Source organism: Terrapene carolina, unplaced genomic scaffold (genome assembly GCF_002925995.2).
Source record: "Terrapene carolina triunguis isolate 2854851 unplaced genomic scaffold, T_m_triunguis-2.0 Scaffold714, whole genome shotgun sequence".
Classification (NCBI taxonomy): Eukaryota; Metazoa; Chordata; order Testudines; family Emydidae; genus Terrapene; species Terrapene triunguis.
In genome coordinates this window covers 14758389-14784650 of record NW_020665065.1, presented here as the reverse complement: position 1 = coordinate 14784650, position 26262 = coordinate 14758389, and the positions used below count along the sequence as shown (strand labels likewise).

General features: G+C 44.2%; 1 protein-coding gene across 2 annotated transcripts in view; it reads right to left on the bottom strand.

Annotated features, from left to right (window-relative positions):
• CAPZB (capping actin protein of muscle Z-line subunit beta) overlaps positions 1-18371 on the bottom strand; it is a 120723-nt gene extending 102352 nt beyond the window's left edge. For both annotated transcript variants that reach the window (XM_026659951.2, XM_026659950.1), the window contains exon 1: positions 18259-18371. In XM_026659951.2, the coding sequence (XP_026515736.1) occupies positions 18259-18261 (3 nt within the window). In that variant the 5' untranslated portion in view covers positions 18262-18371. The remainder of the gene's footprint in view (positions 1-18258) is intronic.
• Positions 18372-26262: the final 7891 nt, after the last annotated feature.

The following is a 26262-nucleotide window of genomic DNA, read 5'->3' as shown; positions in this document are numbered from 1 at the left end:
GGCAGGAGGACAGAGCCCCGCTGCAGTCTATCTGTAACCGCCCTCACCCGCCACCAAGTCCCACACCACCCTCACCCAAACTCCAAAGAAGGAGGGGCGGCAAGGGCCGTTAAAACTTTCAGTCAACCCCTGCAGACTGCTCTAGCACTAGAAGGCTGACATTCCCCAAAATTTCATAAGTCCTTTCCTACCCACCTCACACAAGCCCCCGTCCAAGTTTCACCCCCCACGTTTCATGTCTGGTTCGCAATAAAATGTTTGTTTCTCTCCATTACTGTTTCAGTCAGGTTCTTTTGAGGGAGAGTCTGTCTGGAGGGGGGGAAGGGGCTTGGTAATTGGGCAGGACAGTGACCTTTAGCAGGGTACAGAGGCGGTGTCAGGTCCAGCATCAGGACACATACACAGTGCAGTCACTGGTTACCCTGGTCAGTCTGGGAGGTGTTTTTCATGTTCTCCATTGAAATAACCAGTCCACCAGTGCGGAGCCTGGCATTCCGGGAGTTTAGAAGCATCATTTGCATCAGAACACTGAACCCGCCCCCCGCCACAGTCTGCGTCCCCGGTTTAAAATATTCCCGCGAAAACAGCAACACAGACAACGGTGTTCATTAACAAAATCGAAATGATTTTATTTTTTGGGAAGGGGAAGGGGGTGAAGGGGGTATGTAACTGGAGAGGATAGTCAAAATGAACTGGGTAAAGAAACGGGGGCAGGTTCAGCTTTTCTGTCCACAAACTGAAAAGTCAGTGGTTGCCCTGCTCACTCAGGAACCTAGCTTTCAAAGCCTCCCGGATGCACAGGGCGTGCCGCTGGGATCTTCTAATGGCCCGGCTGTCTGGCTGGACGTAATCAGCAGCCAGGCTATTTGCCTCAACCTCCCACCCCGCCATAAAGGTCTCCCCCTTGCTCTCACACAGATTGTGGAGCACACAGCAAGCTGCAATAACGATGGGGATATTGGTTTCACTGAGATCACAGCGAGTCAGTAAGCTTCTCCATCTCCCTTTGAGACGGCCAAAAGCACACTCCACTACCATTCTGCACTTGCTCAGCCGGTAGTTGAACAGTTCTTTTTCTGTGTCCAGGGCGCCAGTATAGGGCTTCATGAGCCAGGGCATTAGCGGGTAGGCTGGGTCCCCGAGGATGACTGTAGGCATCTCCACATCCCCAAGAGTTATTTTGTGGTCTGGGAAGTAAATACCTTCCTGCAGCCGTCTAAACAGACCAGAGTTCCTGAACACGCGAGCGTCATGAACCTTGCCCGGCCATCCGACGTAGATGTTTGTAAACCGTCCCCGATGGTCCACCAGTGCTTGCAGCACCATTGAAAAGTAGCCCTTTCTATTGATGTACTGGCTGGCCTGGTGGTCCGGTCCCAGGATAGGGATGTGAGTCCCATCGATAGCCCCACCGCAGTTTGGGAATCCCATCGCGGCAAAGCCATCTATGATGACCTGCGCGTTTCCCAGGGTCACTACCTTTGGGAGCAGTACCTTCACGATTGCCTTGGCTACTTGCATGACAACAACCCCCACGGTAGATTTGCCCACACCAAAGTGGTTCGCGACTGACCGGTAGCTGTCCGGCGTTGCAAGCTTCCAGAGGGCTATGGCCACTCGCTTCTGGACAGTGAGGGCTGCTCGCATGCGGGTGTCCTTGCGCTTCAGGGCAGGGGACAGCAACTCACAAAGTTCGAGGAAAGTCCCCTTCCGCATGCGAAAGTTTCGCAGCCACTGGGATTCATCCCAGACCTGAAGCACTATACGGTCCCACCAGTCCGTGCTTGTTTCCCGGGCCCAGAATCGCCGTTCAACAAAATCCACATGCCCCATTGCCACCGTGATGTCCTGGGCGCTGGGGCTCGTGGTTTCTGACAGCTCTGTGCCACTCTCCGACTTCAGGCTCTCACGGCGGTGCCGTAGCCTCCTCGCCCGATTTCTCTGCATCTGCCTCAGGGAAAGGTGTATGATAAGCTGCGAGGTGTTGAGAACGGCCACAAGTGCAGCGATGGTCGCAGCGTGATCCATGATCGCAGTGCTGTGGCGTCCGCGCTGTCACTGACCAGAAAAGTGCGCGAACTGATTTCCCGCCGGCGCTTTCATGGAGGGAGGGAGGGCGTTAGTGACAGACGGATGACGACAAATTTTTTTTACCCAGAAGGCATTGGCGGCTCGACCCAGAATTCCGATGGGCAGAGGGGACTGCGGGAACTGTGGGATAGCTGCCCACAGTGCACCGCTTCCAATATCGACGCTCGCCCCGTTAGTGTGGACTCACAAAGTCGAATTACTGTCCTTAGTGTGTCCTTAGTGTGGACACACACGTTCGACTTTGCAATATCGATTCCACATATTCGATTTAAGTAAAATCGAATTACCCTCGTAGTGTAGACATACCCTAGGATAGATCTGTTGGGGTGGGGGCGGAAGTTAAGATAAACAGGCCACTATGCCTCCTAATCTTCTCGTCCACTCTTCTTTGCTTTTCATGCTGCCCCATGTGCACTGAACAATTGCTTATTTCCTGTCCATCAAGCACTCATCCTCATCCCTTCAAATTTCTGATTAAAACCCACTTCTTCTAGGAATCCTTTGCACTCTCACTTAACTGTTGCCCTGTGTATTATCAGATGTAAGCTCTTTGGATAGGGAACATATCTAAGCTGCCATGAAAATTTAAGAAACAAGGTGGGTCAGATGGCATCTCTCATTGGACCAACTTCTAATATCCTGGGACAACATGGTTACAACACTGCAAATAATGAAAATTTATGGCTGTTAGCCAACGTATCTAGGTCTCTCACACACACACCACATTCATAGGTATTATGTGCAGGATATGAATTGTGTATTGGGTAATCATGCTAAATTGTATTATGCTTACTCTTGCTCATTTATGCTAAGTATCCCACAATACCTTGTGACAGTACAACTTAGTACTTGGCCTAGGTGGATAGGAAACCTGTAAGGCAAGATTCATTAATGCTTTACCCTGCTATATGTATGAAATGCCTTCCAGTTTGGTAGTATGTTTGAAAACAAGAGATAGAAGGTGTACATCAGGTACCAGAAAAACAAGGCAAGTGGGAAATAATCTTGTATGATGTAAAAAGTGATATCTAACTTGCAACCAGGCACCCTATATGTAAGTGGTTTTAGGGGTATAACCCAGGGAGCACAGCTTCTGTGCAAAATAAACTGAACGTGCTGTGAGAATCTGCTTCCTGGGATGGGTTAACTGTATTAACTTTCTTTCCTATACTGCTTTGTCTTCAGACAAATTTGGCTGAGCTTGGTTAAGTCTCTTGAACATTAATATCAAACTGCAAGTGTAGTCAATCAATTGGCTACACACTTTAACCAAATGTAGCACTATATCAATTAATACTGGATATGTTTGCCAGAACTCCATTTACAGTCCCTCAATATTACTCCACTGTGCAGCCCTCTACCAGCATCCATGAGACCTTCACAGTGGTCCAGGACGATAGACCTTGGAAATTAAATCTGTTACTCCTGCTGACTCAACTAGAGAACAAATGGACATCACAACAGTTTTGGAAGTATCTTCTGTACAAAACATGGAACATTTTGCTAACTGCTAAAGAATATGTTCTCCAAATATCAAACAGAGACATTAGCCACACTGAACTTAAGGCAAAGGTAGACCAGAATGCCATCTTGAGATAGCAGTATTTAGAACACCTGCAAATGCTTCATATATTTGTTAGGCTTTGGTATGAACTAGGAGAGATCTGATGAGGTGTGTATCTATCAAAATAACAAGTTGTTTTAGTTACGAGTATTTTGGTAAGGAGCAGCTGTCATCTATAAAAAGAAACCAAAGGCTGCAAGAGAGTGGGCTTTAGGAAGTCTCCTGACAACAAAGCGATCTTTTAGAGTGTTGCCTTCTAGGAACCACAATTGTTAACACTTGTCAGATGCATTAAGTTACTACAGCCAGGGCTAGCAGCACCACCAATATTAAGGCTGCCTGACACTTTTCCATTATAAGACCCCATTTTCAGTTGCTTATAAAATTTTGCCAAACTAACCAGTTGGGCTGAAGTTTTCCATAGTGGTTGTCTTCCTCAGGCTGAATTTTTTTATGAAAGTTATAGCCAGAGTAGTTCAGCTATTTCTGAGAACAAGATTCGAGAAAAATATGTTTTGCCCATGTTAAATTCTGATGACCTTTGCTTTGAGAGTCTCTTGTGCCTCCATGCTTTGGAGCAGGGAATTGACCTGTGGCAGGGATGTAAGCCTTTGTGATAGGGAGGTTCCTTTTGCCATACCCATGAAAATCCAATCAAACCTGGCTAAGTTATAAGCCTCTGAAAAACAGCAATTGGCACATGTTCAGTGCTAGTGAGAGCTTTACAACTGAATTCCCTGAAGATTCTACCTGCACTAGGCAGACTCCAGCCTGAGCAGGACTTTGACTGCAGTTACAGCTCTGGTCTGCTGAAAGCTGGGCCCTAGAACTGAGAGCAAAGAGTCTCAAGAGATACTCAAAAGTTATCTAGTTCAACTGTAGAGGGGACAAGAACCACAGCTACAGAAGGGGTGGGAGAATAGACTGGGAGAGTTAGGTAATGCCATAATTAAGGTTGAGCTTAATTATACAGCAGAATATAAAGTATTCTGGAAAAAAGTCAGACTATATAAACCTCGGATTGGGCACTCAACGTTTAGGTTTTTTTTTTTAACCTTAGTCTATAAATGGGGATAAAATCCACTCATCTCACAGGGATCTTGTGAAAATAAGTGAATTAATGTTTGTGATGCTCTCAGATACTATACTGATGAGTAACACAGAAAAACCCATGAAGAAATCAGTAGTTCTGTCTTTGAAGCAGGGTTTAAACAGTGAACAGTAAATAAGGCACAGACACATGCTGAACAAAGAAAAAAAAACATTGAATTGCTGCTCACTGAATGAGTACAGTCCACATGTGGAAATATAGTATGTGATCATGTAAATAAAGAATATCACAAGGCATAGGCTCAAGAGGGCCGAATTAAGGTTGCACAGGCAGCCTTAATTCTTTAATTTCCTAACTTTTGAGATTGACTGTGCAAGCCTAACAGTATCCTCTTAACGTAGTATTTTCATACTACACCTCTCTCTCTCTACTGTATTTCTCTCCATGCTTTCTAAGGTCTGGTCTACACTAAACATTAGGTCATCCCAGCTACATTACGTCATGCGGGGGGGTGAACTTTTCACACCCCTGAATGACGAAGTTAAGCCGACCTAACCCCCACTGTGGTCAGAGCTATGTTGACAGAATACTTCCATCTACCTAACTACCACGGTGACACTCTGGCACCCCCTTATTCAACATTGTCATGTCATTAGGATAAGGCATACTTTGTGCAAAACACATGAGGTATCATTCTAAAAAGTCTTGATCTGCTAGACAGTAATATCTCGTTGGATTGTATGTGTTATCGTATGTGAAGTTATGAAGTTTGGCTACGTATGTGTTACAGAAACATGTTGTGAGGTTGAAAACCACGCACAAGCAGCCTTTCAGGTACAAGAGTAAAAAGGCCAAACAATGTTAATGACTTATTGAGGAAATGCACACAAGCACAAGGATTACCCCAGAACAGTGTACAATAGAAAACTCGCAAAGATAGCACTACACAATGGGAAATGTTTGACCCAGGTCAAAGCAAAAGATATAAAAGGGGGAAAAGGACATCATGATAGTACCTCACTCTCCCTACAACAACACACCTGAGGAACAAAGACTAAACTGGGGGAAGTGATGGTCTCAGGCTAACGGGATTTCTAGCCTGTGTTTGAAAACCTGGGAAACCAAAGTTGCATAGCAAAGGCAGTTTGTGCCTTAAGAATATGCCAGCCTGTTTATCATTCGGGGTGAGAATTTGCTAATGCATATCCTACCAGCTCAGTGGTTTGAGCCCTGGCCTGCTAAACCCAGGGTTGAGAGTTCAATCCTTGAGGGGGCCATTTAGGGATCTGGGGCAAAAATCTGTCTTGGGATTGGTTCTGCTTTGAGCAGGGGGTTGGATTAGATGATCTCCTGATATTCTATGATTCTGTCTAGTATGTTAAGATCAGTTTGCATGTGTGTTTATTTAGCAGGTAATCTGCTTTAATTGGTTTGCTATCACTTATAATCTATCTTTTTGTAGTTAATAAACTTATTTTAGGTTTTAATCCAAACCAGTGTGCATTTGACTAAGGTGTCTGGAGAAAATCTCAGCTTGGTTACCACAAGCGTGCATGGGCCTTTTCACATTGAGGGAGAGGCGGACCAGGTGTTAAACCCACATACTGGCCAGATTTGATCTGGGCAGGACAGTACTGCTCTGGGGTCCTAGGCTGGGAGGCTAGTGGTTACCTAGCTGCAGTTACATGCAGGCTCTCTGTGTCCCTACCTGTGTGAATGCTGATGAAAGTGCAGGCTTGGAGGGCTTTGCAGCTTGTCACAGCAATATAGTGAGAGGGAGCCCAGGCTGGTGGGCCAGGGGGCTCAGTGGTAGCCCAGTTCCAGGTGGCACCCCACGGGGGAAAACCATCACAAATGCCTCTCAGGGAAGTGGATTACCTAAACCAATGGGAGAACCACTCCCGTCAGTGTAAATAGCACCTACATTGAAGCACTGTAGCATTTCTAATATGGACAATCCTTAACCTCTATCTCTCTCCCCCAAGATCAGATTTGTGGTGCTGCCTCTGTACAGAACGGCTGACCAGCAAGAGCATTAGCTCAAAACCAAAAATATCCTAAGACAGTTTAACTCCACTACTGTTGAAGATGTGCCACATGCTGTGTGCAGATGCATAGCACTGATCTCATGCCAATTATTGGGGCAACATAGTAGTTGTGAAGAGGTGTAATCTAGATCAGGTATTTTCAAACTTTTAGCATATGCGCTTTTGTGGGAGAGGGGAGGGAGGAAGTGTTAAGATATTGCTTTGTAACCTGGGAGTCATTATAGAGGACTCAATGAAGACCGCTGCAGTCAAAAAAGCAAACATCACGTTAAGGATGCATAAGGAATGGGATCGAGAATATGGAAAACTATAATGCCTGTATATAAATCAACAGTGTAACCTCATCTGGAATACAGCATACAGTACTAGTCACTCCAACTTAAAAGGGATATTGCAGAACTAAATCGGGCTCACAGAATGGTCTGGAAAAACTCACATGAAGAGATTGGGATAGTTTACTTTAGCAAGAACACTAACAAAACACAAATATGTAAAATGAATATAGAGGGGGGGGAAAAACAGGAGCATCTGTTTTCCCTGTCTCATAACATAAGAAGGGGACAATGAAATTAAAAGGTAGCAAATTCAACACTGATAAGGACACTCATGGGTAATTAGACTGTGAAACTCATTGCCACAGGAAGTCATTGGTAAGCTCGTCTTCAAAATTCAGAGAGTCCGGACATTTATATGGATAACAAGAACACCCAGAGTTATAAGAGCAAATGCTAATGAATTCTGGAAGGGATATTAAACCTCTTGTTTCAGGGCTTAAGCTAATCTCTAACTATCAGAGCTCCAGTTGAGACCTTATGTCTTCTTGATGTGACCAAGAGCTCTGTGTAGCTCAAAACCAACAGAAGTTGCTCCAATGAAAAATGACTTCTCCCACTTTGTCTCTCCGATTGTCTGGGACCAACATGGCTACATGAACACTGCAAACAAGGAGTGTGAATAACAGAGCTGATAAGAATGTTTTTCCCCTTTAGCTCTGGAAGTTATCTGCCAAATTAGAATTTGTGAAGCATTCTGACAACAAATAGCTCTAGTAGTACATTGTACTGAATTTCTCTTTTCTTCTGCCCCATTCTTAAAGTCTGCTCACAAAGTATCACTAGATATCAGTTTACTGCCACTCATTGTAACAGCTTAGAAAACCTAATGACGTGGCTGACTACAAATACACAAAAACTTTGAAAATTAGAGTGGTGTCACAAAATCTTACCAGCCTTAACTTTATCAAAGCAATGGAAATGTAAGAACTGACCTGAGCAGTAATAGCGGAGTTTAATAAGTTGCAAAGACATGGATTCCTCACACTACTTCCTTCCGTCTCCTGATAAAGGAAGTTAATCTCTCCAACTGCCTGGTTTTGACTTAGTAATGAAATACTTATCAGATTTATGACTTCTACAATACTTCTAACTATTGATGTTTTTACCAAAAAATTCTGAGATGTTATAAAAGCAATTATTTGGTTTTTACTGATTGTCATCTGAATTTTGGGAGTGCCACAACTCCCAGGACCCAACTCTGGGATCCAGAAAGAGAGATGGCAGCTCAGTAACTGTCATCTCTCTTTGCAGAATGGGGAGCTAATCTGGATTCTGGGGGAGGGGGCCACCCATGGCCCCAGCTCTAAACTCCTACACTCTGAAAGGAGATAGGGCAGCTTGAAAACCAACATGGCCCCGGTTACCAAGCCACCATCTCTTCCAGAGTAGGGAATCAGCTCAGAAGTATTCAGCACTGGTGCTCATACTGTTTGTCAATGCTATGCCCACATACATATTATCAGCTTTAAAGATAGCATGGATCATAGAATATCAGGGTTGGAAGGGACCTCAGGAGATCATCTAGTCCAACCCCCTGCTCAAAGCAGGACAAATCCCCAGACAGATTTTTTTTTTTTTTTAACCCCAGTTCCCTAAATGGCCCCCTCAAGGACCGAACTCACAACCCTGGGTTTAGCAGGCCAATGCTCAAACCACTGAGCTATCCCTCCCCCACCCCAGTTGTCATTTGGAAAAAAAACAAAACAAAACAAAAAACAAAAAGACCAGCCACCAGTGAGCTACTTTCTTGCTAAAATGGGTTGAAAATGAAACATGCTATCCAGCTACCTTTCAGAACATATGGGTTTGGGTTTTTTGAAAGTTTACAAAACAAACAGGAGGTGAGAGTAATTTACTTCAAACACTTACCTAGAAAACTCCAAAGTTAATTTTTGCACCTATTTTCACCCTTTTTTAATTTTTGTAATAAACACTGAAGTTCTCACAAAATTTTAAACAAAACAAAAACTGAAAACAAAAGGCCTCATATTCCTAATCTTGAAAATACCTGTAAACGTATTGATGGCTCTGAAGACATTAGCTCAGGGGTAGGCAACCTATGGTACGTGTGCCAAAAGCGGCACACGAGCTGATTTTCAGTGGCACTCACACTGCCCGGGTCCTGGCCAACGGTCCAGGGGGCTCTGCATTTTAATTTAATTTTAAATGAAGCTTCTTAAACATTTTTAAAACCTTATTTACTTTACATACAACAATAGTTTAGTTATATTTTATAGACTTATAGAAAGAGACCTTCTAAAAACATTAATGTATTACTGGCACACAAAGCCTTAAATTGGAGTGAATAAATGAAGACTTGGCACACCACTTCTGAAAGGTTGCCCACCCCTGCATTAGCTTATATTAGCTAGTTTGGCCCAACTATTGTAGGTAGAGTACAAGCTTTCTCCTATCCCATACTCTAAAAGAGAAACAGGTTCTTGTTCAAAACTCTCATTAAGAACAGAACTGAGGTGCACTTCTGGAAGGACCAGCATTTACTCTGTAAAACTGTTCATGACCAAGGATATGTCATCATGGAGCTCTGGGCTGTCAGCCTGCCCCTCTCCTGCAGGTGGCGGGAAGGGGAGGCTCCAGGCTGTCAGCCCGCCCCCTAAACAGGTCACAGGCTTTTGTGAATTTTTGTTTATTGCCTGCAACCTGTCTGACTTTTACTAAAAATAACCATGACAAAAATCAACTTTACTCAGGAGATATTTTTCAGATATTATTTTGAGCCACATGCTTAACACTGGAAGGTTTTTTGGCATAATTTCATCTTTTGGCAAGTTTAACTAGGAGGGATTACCTCTCTAATTTAACAGATTTTCAATTAATTTTCAAACAGCTACTTGATGTACAATTTGATCTCTGCAGTGCCCTTATGTTAACTACAGGACTTGACCTAGAAGGACTGCCCTTAACTACATGGGTTTTGAACAGTCATCTTGCAAGATATTTTGGTAAGTATTCAGTCACTTGCGTGAAAGTTAGTCAATTGCTAGCGCTACAAACAAAGATTAGAGGAAGTGTACCCTGTGCATTTAATAACACTTCACCATCCACCCTGTTTAGTCCATTTCCTGTTTTGGGGGCCTTTCGCACAGCGGCAAAGGAGGGACTCTACATAGTGATTGTAAAACCAAAAAGAATTGTCAGGGGAATTCATGTGCACATAAAGCACCCAAAGTACTTTTCACAAATTTCAAGCTGATTATGTTTTAAGATGATGTCCCTCTGGCTATGTTTTCTGACTTGAGGTGGCTATCTTGATGTAAAACCACATACTTTTGCAGTGAAGAAAAAGCCTTAGAAGTAAACGCTTTCTAAACTAAAAGTATTCTGGGTTTTTAGGCAATTTAATCTTACTGCAACAGTGCAGGATATTGATCCTAAAGCTTAAGTGTATGAAAAAGAAAGTTTATGCTTTTTTTTCTCTCAATGCAAGAGATCGAAAACTTGTAAGTTCACACTTGCAGACAATTCTGCAACTCAGTTCCTGTGCAACTCAGTTTGCAAGAAGCTTGAATACCAGGCATGTGCCTCTAAACACTGAGTGACAGCACTTTGAGAAGACATGAGACCTTTTAGGGTATGTCTACATCACAATTAAAATCCCAAGGCTGGCCCATGCCAGCTAACTCAGGCTTGCAGGGCAGGGCATAGGGCTGTTTAATTGCAGCATAGGCTTCCAGACTCAGGCTGCAGCCCAAGCTCTGGGACCCTCCAAACTCACAGTCTTAAAGCCCAAGCTCAAACCTGAGCCCAAAAGTATACATTGCAACCTGCAGCCCAAGCCCCGTGAGCCCAAGTCAGCTGCCATAGGCCAGCCACAGGAGTCTAACTGCAAGGTAGACATACCCAGAGAGAGCCCACTACTTTATACCTGCTTGGAGCTTCTCATTAAAATCCTTCAGTTTTAGGCCTTGTTATTTGATACTAATGAACCATGAGAAAGAGCTTCCATTGCTACAGAAGTCTGTGCGAAGCGATCTGACAGAATAGGGTCAATCTGCTGCTTTTACAAGAAATAGAAAGGCAATGATCTCATCAGCATTTCATATTTGGAACCTGTTTTCCACTGCAGGCTGTGGGAACAAAGGTCAACTTGGGTTTGCAATTCAAAGAGAAGAAACTAAAAACAACCTCTGAGACTATTTCCCACTAACCTGCTGTTTTATAGGACTTTAGCAGAAGCACTGTTATGCTTGCATGACTTCAGTTATGACCTTCTATAGAGGTATCCAAAGACACAGACGCTAGAAAGAACTGGACAAAACTGAAGGCTAAACTAGAAACAATACCTTGAGTAGTAGTCTTGTTCAACTGCCAAGTTTATGTAAAGAGCTTTTAGTGCTCCACCACAGAATGCTTTATTTCTAAGAAAAACCTACCCTTATCATAGCTAGGTGTTTTTTGTTTTGTTTTGTTTTTGTTTTTTAAGACGTTACTTCTGGAGGCTGCTGGCTCTTCTTACCACACTGATAGACCTCAATTATTGTACACCTAAAAAAAACCACAAGTCAGCAGAATAATCTGACTGGCAACCAAGTTTCTAGACTACCTTCTTTGCAACTCATAATGAGCAATTGCTTTATCTAGCCCTTCACAGACTGACACACCATGAGTTTCATGCCACAAAGAAGTGGAAGAATAAAATTTAGAATAAGCCCTGACTGCACTGTTAGGAGAAAAACAGCAGCTGTTTTAGTTTCACCTCTGCCTAAGTGGTACTAGACAGAGGTCTTCCAGGGAGGTACATCAACTCATCTAGATATCTGCTTAGGGCTTGTCTATACTTACGCGGTAGTTCGGCGGCTGGCAATCGAACTTCCGGGTTCGATTTATCGCGTCTTGTCTGGACGCGATAAATTGAACCCAGAAGTGCTCGCCGTCGACTCCGGTAATCCTGCTCGGCGAGAGCAGTACGCGGAGTCGACAGGGGAGCCTGCCTGCCGCGTCTGGACCGCGGTAAGTTCAAACAAAGGTACGTCGACTTCAGCTACGTTATTCACGTAGTTGAAGTTGCGTACCTTAGTTCGAATTGGGGGGTTAGTGTAGACCAGGCCTCAGTTTTACATCAGACTACAGAAAAAGCACTAGTGAAGTCAGTACAAACTAAAATGTCACACAATGACTTGTTTATACTGCCCTATGTACATTGAAATGTAAGTACAATATTTATATTCCAATTGATTTTATAATTATATTGCAAAAATAATAAAGTAAGCAATTTTTCATTAGTAGTGTGCTATGACACTTTTGTATTTTTATGTCTGGTTTTGTAAGCAAGTAGTTTTTAAGTGAGGTGAAACTTGGGGGTATGCAAGACAAATCTGACTCCTGAAAGGGGTACAGTACTCTGGAAAGGTTGAGAGCCAGTGGTCTAGATAATATTTTTACTGCCTGTGCCACAAACACAGCAGGAGGAGAGTAGCAAACTGCAGCCACTAGTCCTCTGCAGTAACGACAGACCACTTTTAATTCTAGTATGCACCAATACAAAAATAACTGGGGAAGTTAGTAGAAGGATATCAGTTTCAAACTGAGTACCTCCGTCAGCTGAAAAGACAGCCAAGTACCAGCTAAACAAACAAGATCATATCCTTACAGGAGGGGGAAAAAATTTTTTTTAACAGTGGGCTCTGGATTACTAAGGGTATATTTCCATTGCAAAGTTAACCTTGGCTCTTACTCAGGTGTTGCCCCAACCCCTTCTTGTCATCATACAAAAGTCTCACTCTTAAGTGGTGCTTTCAACCAGGACCAGCAAGCACAGCAGGAGGTGTAGTTTGCTTTCACACAGGCTGGTAACTAGTTCACTTTGCAATGAAGACACACAGACAACCCCTCCAGAGGTCTGAGTTGGAAGGGCCCTTGCTGAAGTAGTGTTGCCCATGTAGCATCTTCTGCTTAGATGGGTGGAGTCAGAGACCTTCTTCCTTTGGTACAGACTGCAGTGCACATGAAGAGGGATGCCCCAACCTGTTCAAAAAGGAATGGTGGCAGGTCCCTCACTCCCCTCCACAAGTCCAGAAGTGAGCTCATGTGCGTGGCACTTGCCACTACTAGTTCAGGTTGGAGACAGGTCCATGGTTGCCTAGAGCCACAGAAACAAGGCATGGCCATGGGAACCCTTATGTGGTGGTGTGCCGGATTCTCAAGTGAATTTTTGTTCTGGCCACAATTTGGACAGTCAAAAATATTATACTAGTGACAGTCTAGTCACATAGTTATTTGGAAGCATCATGTAACTACAATAAATCTTTTCAATGTAAAGAATATTTACTATTAATAAGTTATAATTATTAATTTTTTAAAAGTTTGTTGTAACAAAATTTCTTATCCCCCCCACAAAAGTCATGGTGCCCGCACTTCACTGGACTAGGGTCCCAGATTGCCTTAGCTGAGCAGGGAGCAGGCCCAGAGCCCTCTATAAATCTAAGGAAAGGCTTTAAAAATACTTCCATCAAGAATTGGAATGCTTCCACTCTGAAACATGTCAATGAAGTAGCAACCCAAAGTCTACAACTGAAATTTAACACAATATCCAAATTACCAGAAGCAGCACTACCTACCTATTACCAGTTATATTTCACCTGCCACAGTTACCATCATTAGAAGAGAACCCAACCATAGTTCAGACTTCATCATACCTTTGGAAGTTCACTAGTATAGATTCTTCATTTTTAGATTATTATAGAGGGGATTCAGTTTAACGATGTCCAAGAGAATTTCCAGGCAGCCAACTCTGAGCTGGAGTTAAGCTTGAGAAGTCTGTCTAGATGACTGGGGCAGAGGTTAGGTTGTCTGGGTATATTAACTGCATTTATGTGTTTTCAAACATTTAGTTTAAAAAATTCAGATTAAAATTCTAGGTTTAACATTTATTTTTATAAATTATGCAATATTTTTGTAATTGTGCACACTCAAACTTCAACACAACTAAGCTTTGGGCCTGGAAACGTTTGTGCTCTCTGGACCCTATGAACAATGGAGAAATACAGGGTTTTTCCACTCCCCAGTATCCCTGGCAGGGGAACATGGGAAAAGGAAGCTGCTTCTTCACTCCTAGTTACTCCCCACTACACTACCTGATGAGGTTAAGTTCCCCTCTGGAGTCTTCACATCACATTCCTCCTCTCTTTCAACATAGAAGATTTCTAATAAACTTGCTTGTGTACTCTCTAGCTCCAGTCAATGAAGAGTCCTAAATATTTCTCCCATCAGAATACTTCTTGGTTTAAAACTTACCCATTCCTGCCGCCTGAAAAGGTGCAAGTATAATAGGATATTTGGGTTTGATAACCTACCACAGTTGAGCACATGCACACAACAAAACCATGAGATGATAGGGGAAGTGACAGGCAACTTTTGATTAAGTTGCATATACACGTCTTTAATTCTGTCGCTCCAAATTCTCTGAAAAAGATGTATATCTATCTTTTTTTAAGCACTCCAATTTGAATAAGTATCGTTGAGGTGAAAACAGAACTTAGCACAGAAGTCTGAAGCCCACCTTAACCACGAGGTCAAAACAAACGCCTTTCATAACTCCACAAGACATTTGCCTAAGCATCCCAAAATTAATGCTGTAAAAATACTCCACAATAGTAGACGTCCAGTAAAAGTGCTGATTCTCTAGCAAGTGAGAGATGTAAAAAACCACCAAATCCCACTCACATTAATGTATATGATCTGATCATGATATGTAACTATGGTAGAGAAATTCAGGTCCCCATGGAACCTAATTCAAGGAAGAATAGGGGGTTATTTTTGTTTTACAGTTTACGTACATAGAACAGCACTAGAGTAAAAGGAGACTATAGATGCAGATGCTTAGACCATATTCAGAAGCAAGAATCTACCCAGTCAAACCTGAATTGGACTGGTATGTTGCATGTTCAAACCTTGTAACAGATCCAGATACCACTACAGTAGTTCTGTGTCCTCACAGCTCTCATCAGCTGTCCATTGCAGAGCAAAGCAGATTGACAGAAAGCATGGTTGACAACAGTACAAGTAGAAATTTAATAGGGCAGCAATGCCTCCCTCCTCCAAAAGGAGGCATTTCTCCGTGCAAGTACAGTACTAAATGCTCTAAAAATAGAGCCTAAACTTATTACACTGTAGATTTACTGTTACAGATGGATGCTGAATAGTGTAATGCCATAGTACGTCTATACCAAATATGAGGAAGTTATGCCTGAATTACCCTAGTTTCGAGTATGAATTATTTTATTCTACAGATCAGTACAGCACAACAAGCTAAACAAGAAGGCATTCCTTAAGAGGACATAATGTCATTGGAATTATGAAGACTTAGTATTTGCCATACATTTACTTGGGTTTTTAACACTAAAAGTTGATTTTCAGACTGAATGTCTCAATCTGATCAAAGGCAAATTTTCAGCAAGTTTAAGATAAGTTAATTTATACACTTCATTTGACTACGAAGCTCTCATGTGCTGTCCAAATCATAAGTCAATATTTCCCAAAGGATGAGGTACAAAGGACTAACCAGTGGGCATGGAAGACATAGCCTACGACAGTAGGCCTTCAACCTTACATGATGGGGTTGAAAGAGGGGGGTCACTTGGTTTGATTTTCTTACAGGGGTTGGAGATCAGCTTTCAAAAGTTTGGGAAACAAGGTCTTAAGTGAGAAAAGAAAAACTAAACCACCTAACACTGGTTTGCTAGCAGCTCCACAAACCAAGACTTATTTATTTGTCAAGCACCAATGTGCCTGCACAACAGCCCTTTCCGTGAAAAATCTTAAGCCACTTAGAATAGCGCACCAAGAACATGTACCCTGGTATCAGCGTTATGCCCATGCATCATTGGCCGTGCTTTTTAGCTACCTCAAAAATTATAATAGATGAAGTGCAGGCAATGATTCCTAGACAATTTAAATTGATATTTATTTAATTGGGGGGAGGGGGTTAACTCAGATTTTTTGTTTACTCTTCTTTGCATTAGGTATAGATAACAAAAAAGAGGATGTTTGTGAGCACAATCAGAATAATTTATCAACTACCTTGCACATGCTACCATTGGAATTTATGTAGTCTGGCAAGTAAGCTTTTAATTATGCAAGCCATGACTGGATTCAATCTACTGAGGACTTACAATGTGGTCTCAGTCTTGGTTGGGGCCTCTAAAAACTACTGTAATATACAAAATAAATATTTAAATTGTACAGCAGGTGCAGGGTCCTTATCAGCTGCTTTGAAGAAAAATAAAGGATTGTGCCTTAAAGTTCTTGAAAGCGTCAATCAAGGTTTCAGATACTGATGCTGCATAGAAGTAGTCCCCAAAACAAAGTATTATTCTACAACATTTAGGATAGCACATCAATAGTGTCTTCTCAACCAGTCTTCATACAGCTATATTAATTCTCTTTACACCTTCAACTGTAAGATTCAAACTATTCTACCACCACTTTGGGGACTCAGTCTTACAATCTGCTCAATGCAGGGACATCCCTCAGACATGAAGCTGCATTCCCTTAAGTGGGGCTCTACACAGAAATGAGACTCTGTCCAGGCAAATCTGACTACTGCATCAGAAGCTTGGTCGCTGTTGCCAGTCTTGTACTTGTTTATATCTGAAGTACCAAATGGAATCTATGAAGAGTAAAAATTGCTGTCCGTTTTAATAAAAAAACAGAAGATATTGAAGAAACAGGTTATTTCATTCACTAAACGGGCCTCAGATCTCCTTATACAAGACTGAGCAAACCTATGTATCCATGTAAAAAAATAAAACTTTCAGTCATGATATGGTCTTGCAAGTGAGCTGACTTTTCCTGTATTTTGCACATTCTTAGTGCAAAGTACAGACTTTCCTAGGAGGAAAGATCAGCTTATCCTTGAAGATGTTTTCCTAGTATCGGGTATTAAAATTATGAAATTTCAGTTCACTTTAATAAAGAAGTCTGCATGTTTTGCTGAGAAGCCCAAGCCTTAAAATGACAATTCAAGTTTTATAAGTAAGTAGCAGTAACGATTTAGCCAGCCACCTTTATTAATGGTTGCTACTATATAATCACAATAGCTAATTTTAAAAGTTACAGCTGCATAGTTACATTTGTTTTTCAGTAAAAAGACACAAATCACACTTCCATTTAAAACACAGGATTAGAGTACCAGTCCTGAAAAGCTGTAAAAGACTAAACAGTATACATTCATTTGAGAATGTGATAACAGAAATGGACAATGAGTTGTAAAACAAGCTAAGTAAATATTTTAAGAAAACACATGCCCTGTTGACTCCTCAAATCTTTGCATTCAGAAATTAAGCTTTGCAGTAGTCCACAACAGCTGTAAAGAGCTCCAGTAGCTCATTCGTCTGTTACAAACATCAACAAGACTCTCATTCTCACCATTGTATGGGAAATCACCCTTCTAACTTCCTGAAGTTCAGGTCAAGGTTTACAGAGGAGAATCACTCCCTATGTCAGACACCACACACCACCATGAGTGCACAGTCCCCAGCCCATCATCTGCCACGCACCATTCAGCTCATGGAGCCTTTCCTTCCTCCTCCAAGCCTCTCCCCTTGCAACACCAGAAAGCCCTCAAGGCACCTGCTAACACATCTTTCCCCGACCACCAAATCACACTAGCAGAACACCCCTCCCCTAACCACTCTCCAGCCCTGAAAGCTTACCTCCCTGCTTCCCCCTCCTCCCCTTGGATCCATCCTACCTCCCTCCACATCATGCAGGCCCTGGAGCCACCTGTTCCCAGACCCTCCCCAAGTCACCGTCCAACCCTGTCACAACCCTTCCCACGCTACGCTCCAGCCACGAAATCCGCCCTCACTTCCCACCCCGCAGCTCCTCCTGCCAAGAACTTGCTCAGAGCCCAGGGAACCCATGCCCGCTCCGCCCGGGAGCGGGAAGCACAACGGGCCCAGGCCGCCGGGGAGAAGGAAGGAGCCCGGGCTGCACGGGGAAGGATGTGAGTAGCGCGAGGGGGCCGGGCAGCAAGGGACCATGCGACAACCAGGGGAGGGACGTGCCCCCGGGGGCCGGGAGACAGAACCGAGCGAGGGGCGCCAGCCACCGAATCCCCGGGAGAAGGGAGCCCGGGGAGCTGGGTCCCAGGGTAAGCGTGGGGGCACGGCCCCGCTCCGGCGGCCCTCAGCTCCGAGCCCCTCTTACCATGATGGCTCCGCTGGGCTGGGCTCTAGCAACAGCGGCGGCTCCCGGTCCCGTCCGGTTTCTCTCTGAGCCAGGCCGCGGCCCTGCCACTTCCGCCGTGCCCGTTGCCTAGGAGTGCACATCCGGGTCACTACCGCTCGGCCCCGCCCATCGCCGCCTCCGAACCAATCAGAACGCGGTTCGCTAGGTATCGCCAAGTATGGAGCGCAGCACGCGTCCTGCGGGGGGAAGGGAGGAGCTAGGAGCGGGAGAGACCATTCTCTCCCCTGGGGGGAGAGAAGAGCTCAACCAAGACAGAATGAGGGGGAAGGGAGAGGCAAACCCGAGGGATGGCGGGGCGAAAGAACGTCCCGGGGGGGGTGAGATGGGGCGAGGGGAACAAACGTGGAGGAGACAGGGGGCAGGAGGGAGGAACCAACTGCAGGGAGAGTGGGGGAGCCCGAAGGGAGGAGAGTGCAAAGGGAGTGACCAATCAGGGCAGGGGGAGGAGAGGCCAATGGGGAAGTAAGAGACCCAACCCAAAGGCAAAGGGGTGTGTTGGCAGAGCTGGGCTGGCCGGAAGGTGGGGGGAGTTTCACTGTGTGACTGTTACTCCTTGGGCTTCAGCGTTAATCTTGTTCCTTTGAGATAAACAGGCGGCCACTCACCTCTCTGGCAGCTGCTGTTTCAGGCTGTCTGCAGGCTCAGACAGGCGTCACTGCATGTGTTTAAACTTGGGGGGCAGGTTTGGAAGGCTTTTCACAACAGTAGGAGGGAGGTGTAGATATAAGCTGGAAAAAAATGTTAAAACAATGTTGCAAAGTCAAGCCCTCAAAACTTAGCAAATGTGAGCATAAAGGTTGCTCATGCAACTGGGATTTAGTCCCTTTGGGCATATGCATTATGATACCATCTTTAATTATATTATTACATAGTGTTTTTCCACAGGACCTCTGGCTCAGTCAGTGCGTGGGAGGGACGGTGGTCATTGAGTAAGCAGATATTCAATATTTTGTTTTAGCCTTATTGTTTAATGTGTGGCCCCAGGCTTTATTTAGTTAACGCTATTCAAAACTTGCTCTGAAAACAGAAATGTTAATTTCCACATGGGCATTTCTGTGGGGCTTATCCCCAGATATCTGAGCACTTCACAAATATTAATGAATTTACTTCCACAACACCTGTGTGAAGCGAAGGAGTGGTGTTATTTCCATTTTACAGATGAAGAACTGAGACGGAGATATTAAGGTCAGAAGTGTCTACTATTTTTAGGTGCCCAGTTTGAGGTGCTTAAGTCCTGATTTTTCAGAATACTGAGTATTCTAAAGAAGTTTTTATGTTCAAAGCACAGCTTTCATTGACTTCAGTTGTAGCTGTGAATGCTCAGCACTTCTGCAACTCAAACCCCAGTTCAACTGTACAGCAAATATAACTCCACTGAAGTCAGGAGAGTAACACCAAGGGAGAATCTGGCTCATTGCATGGCAACACTTTGCTTATAGCTTTTTTGGAACAAGTGTTTGGCCTGTGTTTCACAAGAGTTGGAGTGCCAGGTTCCTGAGGACCCTCTGTTAGTGCTTTTTGGCATCCGAATTGCAGACTTGGCCCTAACATAAACCAAAAACCCTTTTGTCGCTCCATTTACTTTTCTCAGCTTGGAGGTGCTTGCTGTGGAAACTGGAAATGCTGACAAGGAGTCACAAAATGCTTCCTCGTCTGATGTAATGTCATTGGAGCTGGTATGAAATTCTCTGATATGTTGTGTGAGTGTAACACTTGCATTAAAATTGTAACAGAAACTCTGCATTCTTTGGGGAATTGCTTCAAATTTTCCATGGACGTAATATCATGCCTATATACCCGTCTGGCTGGAGATGACAAGGGAACAGCTCTGATTTGACTCTACTAGGTTAACACCATTGTCCATTGCTTGAACCTAAATGTCATTAAATATATCAGATATGTTACAGTATTTTTCCAAAGGGAAAGAGCTCTGCCATTGTTCGTTTGTATTTAATGTAACATAGCACAAACTAAGCAGCTGCAAATTTCAGGTTTGAAAATGGATAGGTTTTCAGACAAGTTTTAGTGCACACTTACCACAGCTACTAGGTGAACTGGATAACAATACCTACAATGTGATAAGTAGGTGACTTTTCATGAAAACTTACCCAAATTGCTCATATCATAGCTCCCACTGCACATGAAAATTAGATATGCAGTTGTGCACATTTTGAATTTGTCTGACAATCTGATACTACCTTTTTTCTAAGTCAACTTGTGCCCTTCTGGTCTTCCCCTCACCCCATGTATTTCTGTGCTGCTATTTTGAAAATAATGTTCCTTTTAGCTTAGTGACAGGGGGCCCCTGGAAAGTGGAGAGTTATTAGGCTGTAGCATTGGAAAAATGCTGGAAGGGGTATCACTTGGGGCATTTAAAACTAGACTGGGCAAAACATTATCACATGTACAGTAGGGAACAATCTTGCACTATCTTGTAGGCGGGTTATGGACCTAATACCATTTTACTAGCTCAGTGTTCCATGGACCAGATCCTCAGCTGGTGTAAATAAGTATAGCTTCATTGAGGACAGTAGTAGTATGTCCATTTACACCAGGCGATGACTGAACCTATGACTTTTGCCTCCAAACACCATAGGTAGGCCAGGATTATCAGGCTGTATATTAGCTGGGCTCAGGCCCAGCCTCCTTGTTTATAGGCTGTAATTGCACCTTGCTGTTCAGCGAAGGAACATACAGCAGGAGAGGGAAATTGCAGCCTGGTTTATTTTAAACAATTTCCAAAGTCCAAATGAACTTTGAGGCCAAGAGGACGTTTTTCTTTGTGGCAGAAATACAAGCATCCTGGACTTTATTTTCCTGCTAGTAGGTATCAAGAAGAATAAACAGCTGCTTTCTGTTTTCCCAGAAATATTTGCATTAGGATGATCTGCAAATTCTTGCTCAGATTGATGGAACATCTCTTCAAATGAGGACCAGCTGCTTGCTCGGCTTGTTTATGGCAGGACATGCTTAAAGGAACTTTTTTTGTTTGTTTATTAAGATGTGGGACCAGAGTCTTTCTGGTAATTTGCAATGTGGGTGATATCTTAATAAGGAGAGAGTTTTGTGCATGTAACTATAGTTGCAGGCATCCCACCTTCTGCTGTGATTTGCTGAGATCCTATCAGTTAAATAAAGCTTGGCTGGATCAGTTTGTGAATGGGAGACCTCCAAAAAGGGTAAGCATTGGAGGAGGTGGTGTTAGTGATTTCACGAGTTCATATTGCATCAAGGTAAGTCAGGGGTGGGCAAACTTTTTGGCCTGAGGGCCACATATCGGTATGGAAACTGTATGATGGGTCATGAATGCTCATGAAATTGGGAGTTGGGGTGTGGGAGGCGGTGAGGGCTCTGGCTGGAGGTGCGGGCTCTGGGGTGGGGCCAGAAATGAGTTCAGGGTGCGGGAGGGTGCTGTGGGCTGGGACCAAGGGGTTTGGAGGGCAGGAGGGGGATCAGGGCTGAGGTAGAGAATTGGGGCACGGGAGGAGGTCAGGGGTGCAGGCTCCAGGCAGTGCTTATCTCAAGCAGCTCCCGGAAGCAGCGGCATGTCCCCCCTCTGGCTCCTACGTGGAGGCGCGGCCAGGCAGCTCTGTGCACTGCCCCGTATGCAGGCACCGCCCCTGCAGCTCCCATTGGCCGCGGTTCCTGGCCAATGGAAGCTGCAGAGCCCCCTGGCTGCCCCTATGTGTAGGAGCTGGAGGGGGGACATGCCACTGCTTCCAGGAGCCGCACAGAGCCATGGCACGTGTGGAGTGGGGCAAGCCCCCCACTCCCTGGCAGGAGCTCAAGGGCCGGATTAAAAGGTCAGATGGGCCCATAGTTTTCCCACCCCTGATGTAAGGGGTAGTGTGTTACTGGAGGTGCCATCTTTGTTATGAGACCTAAGAAAAGGGGGGGGGAGCACTTTTCACTTGGAGCCATTAAAGATTTCATAGTACTTATTTGCAGAGTGTATGTGATGCTAGTTAACCCTAACATCTTGGGGCAATTCATAGTTGGGTAGTTATACAGTCCTTCCCTAAATTTCTTTTGCAGTTACAGGATTTTTTCCTCTATCCTACATTGTTGCAAAGTAATTCCTTTGCACTGTTAAACAGTTGTTGTGTTCCTCCTCAGAGGTGTATACATTTCAGGACTGGGTGAAGTGATCTTGTTACATTTGTCTCTGTATTATTTTTGATTTGTCTGAAAAGTGCCATGCATGTTTGTTTCCCTGGTAGTAATAATAATAATCAATATATAATTTGTGTATTGGTTTTGAAAGTATGGAGATGAAAGGCAACATACGTGTGTGAGGCAGTAATTAGTATCACCTTTACCAGTGGCTGGTTTTCTCTTAACTAACAGAAACAAATTCAGTTGGGAATCCTGTGGTGTTGTTGACAACAAAGATTGAGATGAGTTTACCCAGTTCTGTTGTGTAGCACACTAATGTAAAAGTGACAGCTGGAGTAAAGCATAAAGGAAATGTGAAGTCCTCTGAGTCTCTGTTCAAGGAAATTCCTGACACTGACATGGTGCTGTACTAAAAAGAGTGAAAACTGAAGAAAGCGAAGGGGAGAACAGGAAGGAAGCAAGGATTAAACATTACCCAAGAGAAGAGACTTCAGGCTATGGTCGCATGCAAAGGATGCACCTCAACAGGCAGCTAAGGAAGCCATCTCTCTGGGACCTATAAGGCAGGATGAGGAAATGAGGAGGACAGAGGGCAAGATGGATAAATGTTATTAGCAGCAGGGATTTGTGAGAGTGAAAAGTGAGTTATGGGTAGGAACCAGATGTCTGTTGCTGTGTACTTTGTGTGGTCATGTACACCAGTGCAAAGTATTACTACATTGGAATGGTAACATCTGACACCCCCTTTGCACTGGTGTAAATGCCTGCACTGGGTGTACAGCAACAGAGAATCAGACCTTTAGAGCTGCCAGAGTCTACAAGGGGAGACAAGTTGACCAGCAAGACTTCAGCTAGAGGGAAGAGGCTCAGAGCCCAGAGAGATGGATTCTGTTTCCAGCCCTGCTACTTACTTGCTGTGTGAGCTTGGGCAACCAACTCAACCTCTCTGTAATTCAGTTCCTGCATCTGCAAAGCGGAGATGCTACTCACATCTATAAGGTATTTTGAGATCAGTGAATGGAAAAAGTGCTATATGAATGTAAGATATTATTATTTATTATTTATTTTATTTAAACATCAACAGGTAAGATGTTGATGCTAAAGATTAATTATAGTCCTGTGGCATATGGATGTCTCAACACAGCTGTGCATTGATTACAACCACAAGAAAAACAAGACATTCACGATCTGGCTTTTGCCACCAGGTTCTGTTGCAGCAGAAATCTTGGGGCGGAGGGGGCTGCTGGTGGCACTGGACTGAAGAGAGAGGAAAACAATGGTGGATTAGCTGCTTCACCACCTCCAGAGACAGCACCTTGCTCAGTTCCATTGGATCAAGATTTAGTATAGTACATGTATTTCCCTCACATGATGATATAGGATCATCCACCACAAGAGAAACTGAATGCGCTCCGAGGGGCTTAGGGTCAGGCACTGAGTGTCTTAAAAATTAAAGGAATATAAACAAAGGAGACAAACAATGAAGTCAGTTGACAGCTTAACAGTTCTACAAGGTCAGATTCATGTGCAATTAATAACAGGGCTTTTGATCTTGCAACCAGTGACTATAAAATCCATGTGCTTTCCCTGTAAACTTGACTGTATTTAAGGAAGCAAAAGGATAAATACTTTTTTATTAGCATTATGAAGTGCTTTTCACGTTAAGCCAGTGCTTTGTAAAGCATTTGTGGTCTGACATGATATGCCTTTAATTTCATCCTCCTGCATGTATGGAATGCATGGTGAAATGCTTTCGGTGGTCTTTATTCCAGTGCTTAGCATGGGTCAGGGAAGCTGCATGGAAGAGTTTATTGGCTTTGTGACAGAGGTCCTACAGAAAACGTTTTTGAGTTAATTGAATTTTCATTTTTCTTCCTATGGAAAGAAAAAAATCTAGGTTTTTTGAGGTTCAACTCCCTACATCAGCTATTTATTTGTTTTAAGCTTGTGGCCATTTAACAGCATATGAGCTTTCATGAGGACTTCTCATAAACCCACTGTATTCTGAAATTCAATTTGCCGCTGAAAGAGTCTCCATTTCTAGCCATGGTAAAGGGACAGTTCTGTGGTTTTGATTGCTCAGAATTTGTAAAGCAGTGACACTGGCTGGCTTGAGGCTGAGAACCTGAGTGCTTCTTGGAAATATAAAGAGCAAAAATGGTGTTTCAAAGATACCTACAAAGCTACCCAATGGTTTTGAATTCCACGCTCAACCCCACAGATAGACACAGTATTCCAGCAGCAGTCACACCAATGCCAAATCTAGAGGTAAAATAACCTTACTACTCCTATTTCTGATTTCCCCCATTTATGCATTCCAGGATTGCATTAGCTCTTTTGGCCACAGCGTCACAGTGGGAGCTCAAGCTCAGCTGATTATCCACCATGACCCCAAAATCTTTTTCAGAGTCACTGGTTCCCAGGATAGAATCCCCCAGCCTGTAAGTATGGCCTACATTCTTTGTTCCTAGGTGTGTACATTTACGTTTAGCCATAATAAAATACATTAAAATACATATTGTTTGCTTGCGCCCAGTTTACCAATTGATCCAGATCACTCTGAATTAGTAACCTGTCCTCTTCATTAAAATGATGTGACATCTGCAAACTTGATCTGTGATGATTTTTTGTTTTCCTCCAGGTCATTAATAAACATGTTAAATGTGGTTAAAGTAAGAGAAGGTAATAAACATGATGATTTTTATTTATGACAGTAGTACCTAGAGGCCCAGTTGATATCAGAGCTCCTCTGTACAAACACATAAGAGAGAGTCTCTACCCTGAAGAACTTACAATCTAAATGGATAAGACAAGGAATGAGTGGAAATAAAATAAGTATCACTATCCCCATTTTATAGATAAACAGGCTCAGTGACTTTCCTAATGTTGCACAGGGAGAATCTGAGATGGAGGAATAGAAGCCTGAGATCCAGTCCAGTGCCTTAACCACACGGCCGATCTTCCTTTTTGCATTATGTAGCGTTCCTGGGCACTGTCAAACAGTTGCTTTATTTCACCCCAGCAGTGCTCAGTCACATATTAGAAGCACCTTTTTGCTTGGAATCCTTTGCAAATGTGCCCTAGAACAGGGGTGGGGAAACTTTTTGGCCCGAAGGCCACATCAGGGTGTGAAACTGTATGGAGGGCTGGGTAGGGAAGGCTGTGCCCCCCAAACAGCCTGGCCCCCACCCCCATCTGACCCCTCCCACTTTCCGCCCCCTGACTGCCCCCCTCAGATCCTCCCACCATCCAACCCCCCCCACACTCCTTGTCCCCGGACCACACATACCCCCAGGACCCCCGCCCCAACTGCCCCCTGGGACCCCACCCCCTATCCAACCCTCCCTGTCCCCCCCCCCGAACCTCTGCCCCATCCAACTTCCCCCTGCTTCCTGTCCCCTGACTGCCCCCTGGGACCCCCTGCCCCATATCCAACCTCCTGGCCCCCTTACCATGCCACTCAGAGCAGCATGTCTCCTCCCGGCTGGAGCCAAACACGCTGCCACGCTGCCCTGCATGAGTGCGTGGCCCCGCTGCCCAGAGCGCTGCCTGCGCGGCGGCATGGCTGCAGGGGAGGGGGAACAGCAGGGGAGGGGCCGGGGGCTAGCCTCCCCGGCCAGGAGCTCAGGGACCAGGCAGGACGGTCCTGCGGGCCGTAGTTTGCCCACCTCTGCCCTAGAAGATACCCTGCAGTGGTACTTCATGTGAAGTGTCAGAGCAGATAGGTAAAAGATTCTGGGGCACACCTGTGATCTCCCTCTCATGTCTAAGGAGAAATAGGGATACCCCTTCAGTGGGGGGCTGCCACACAATTAGAAACTGCAGCCAGAGAAGTGCATTTTGGGA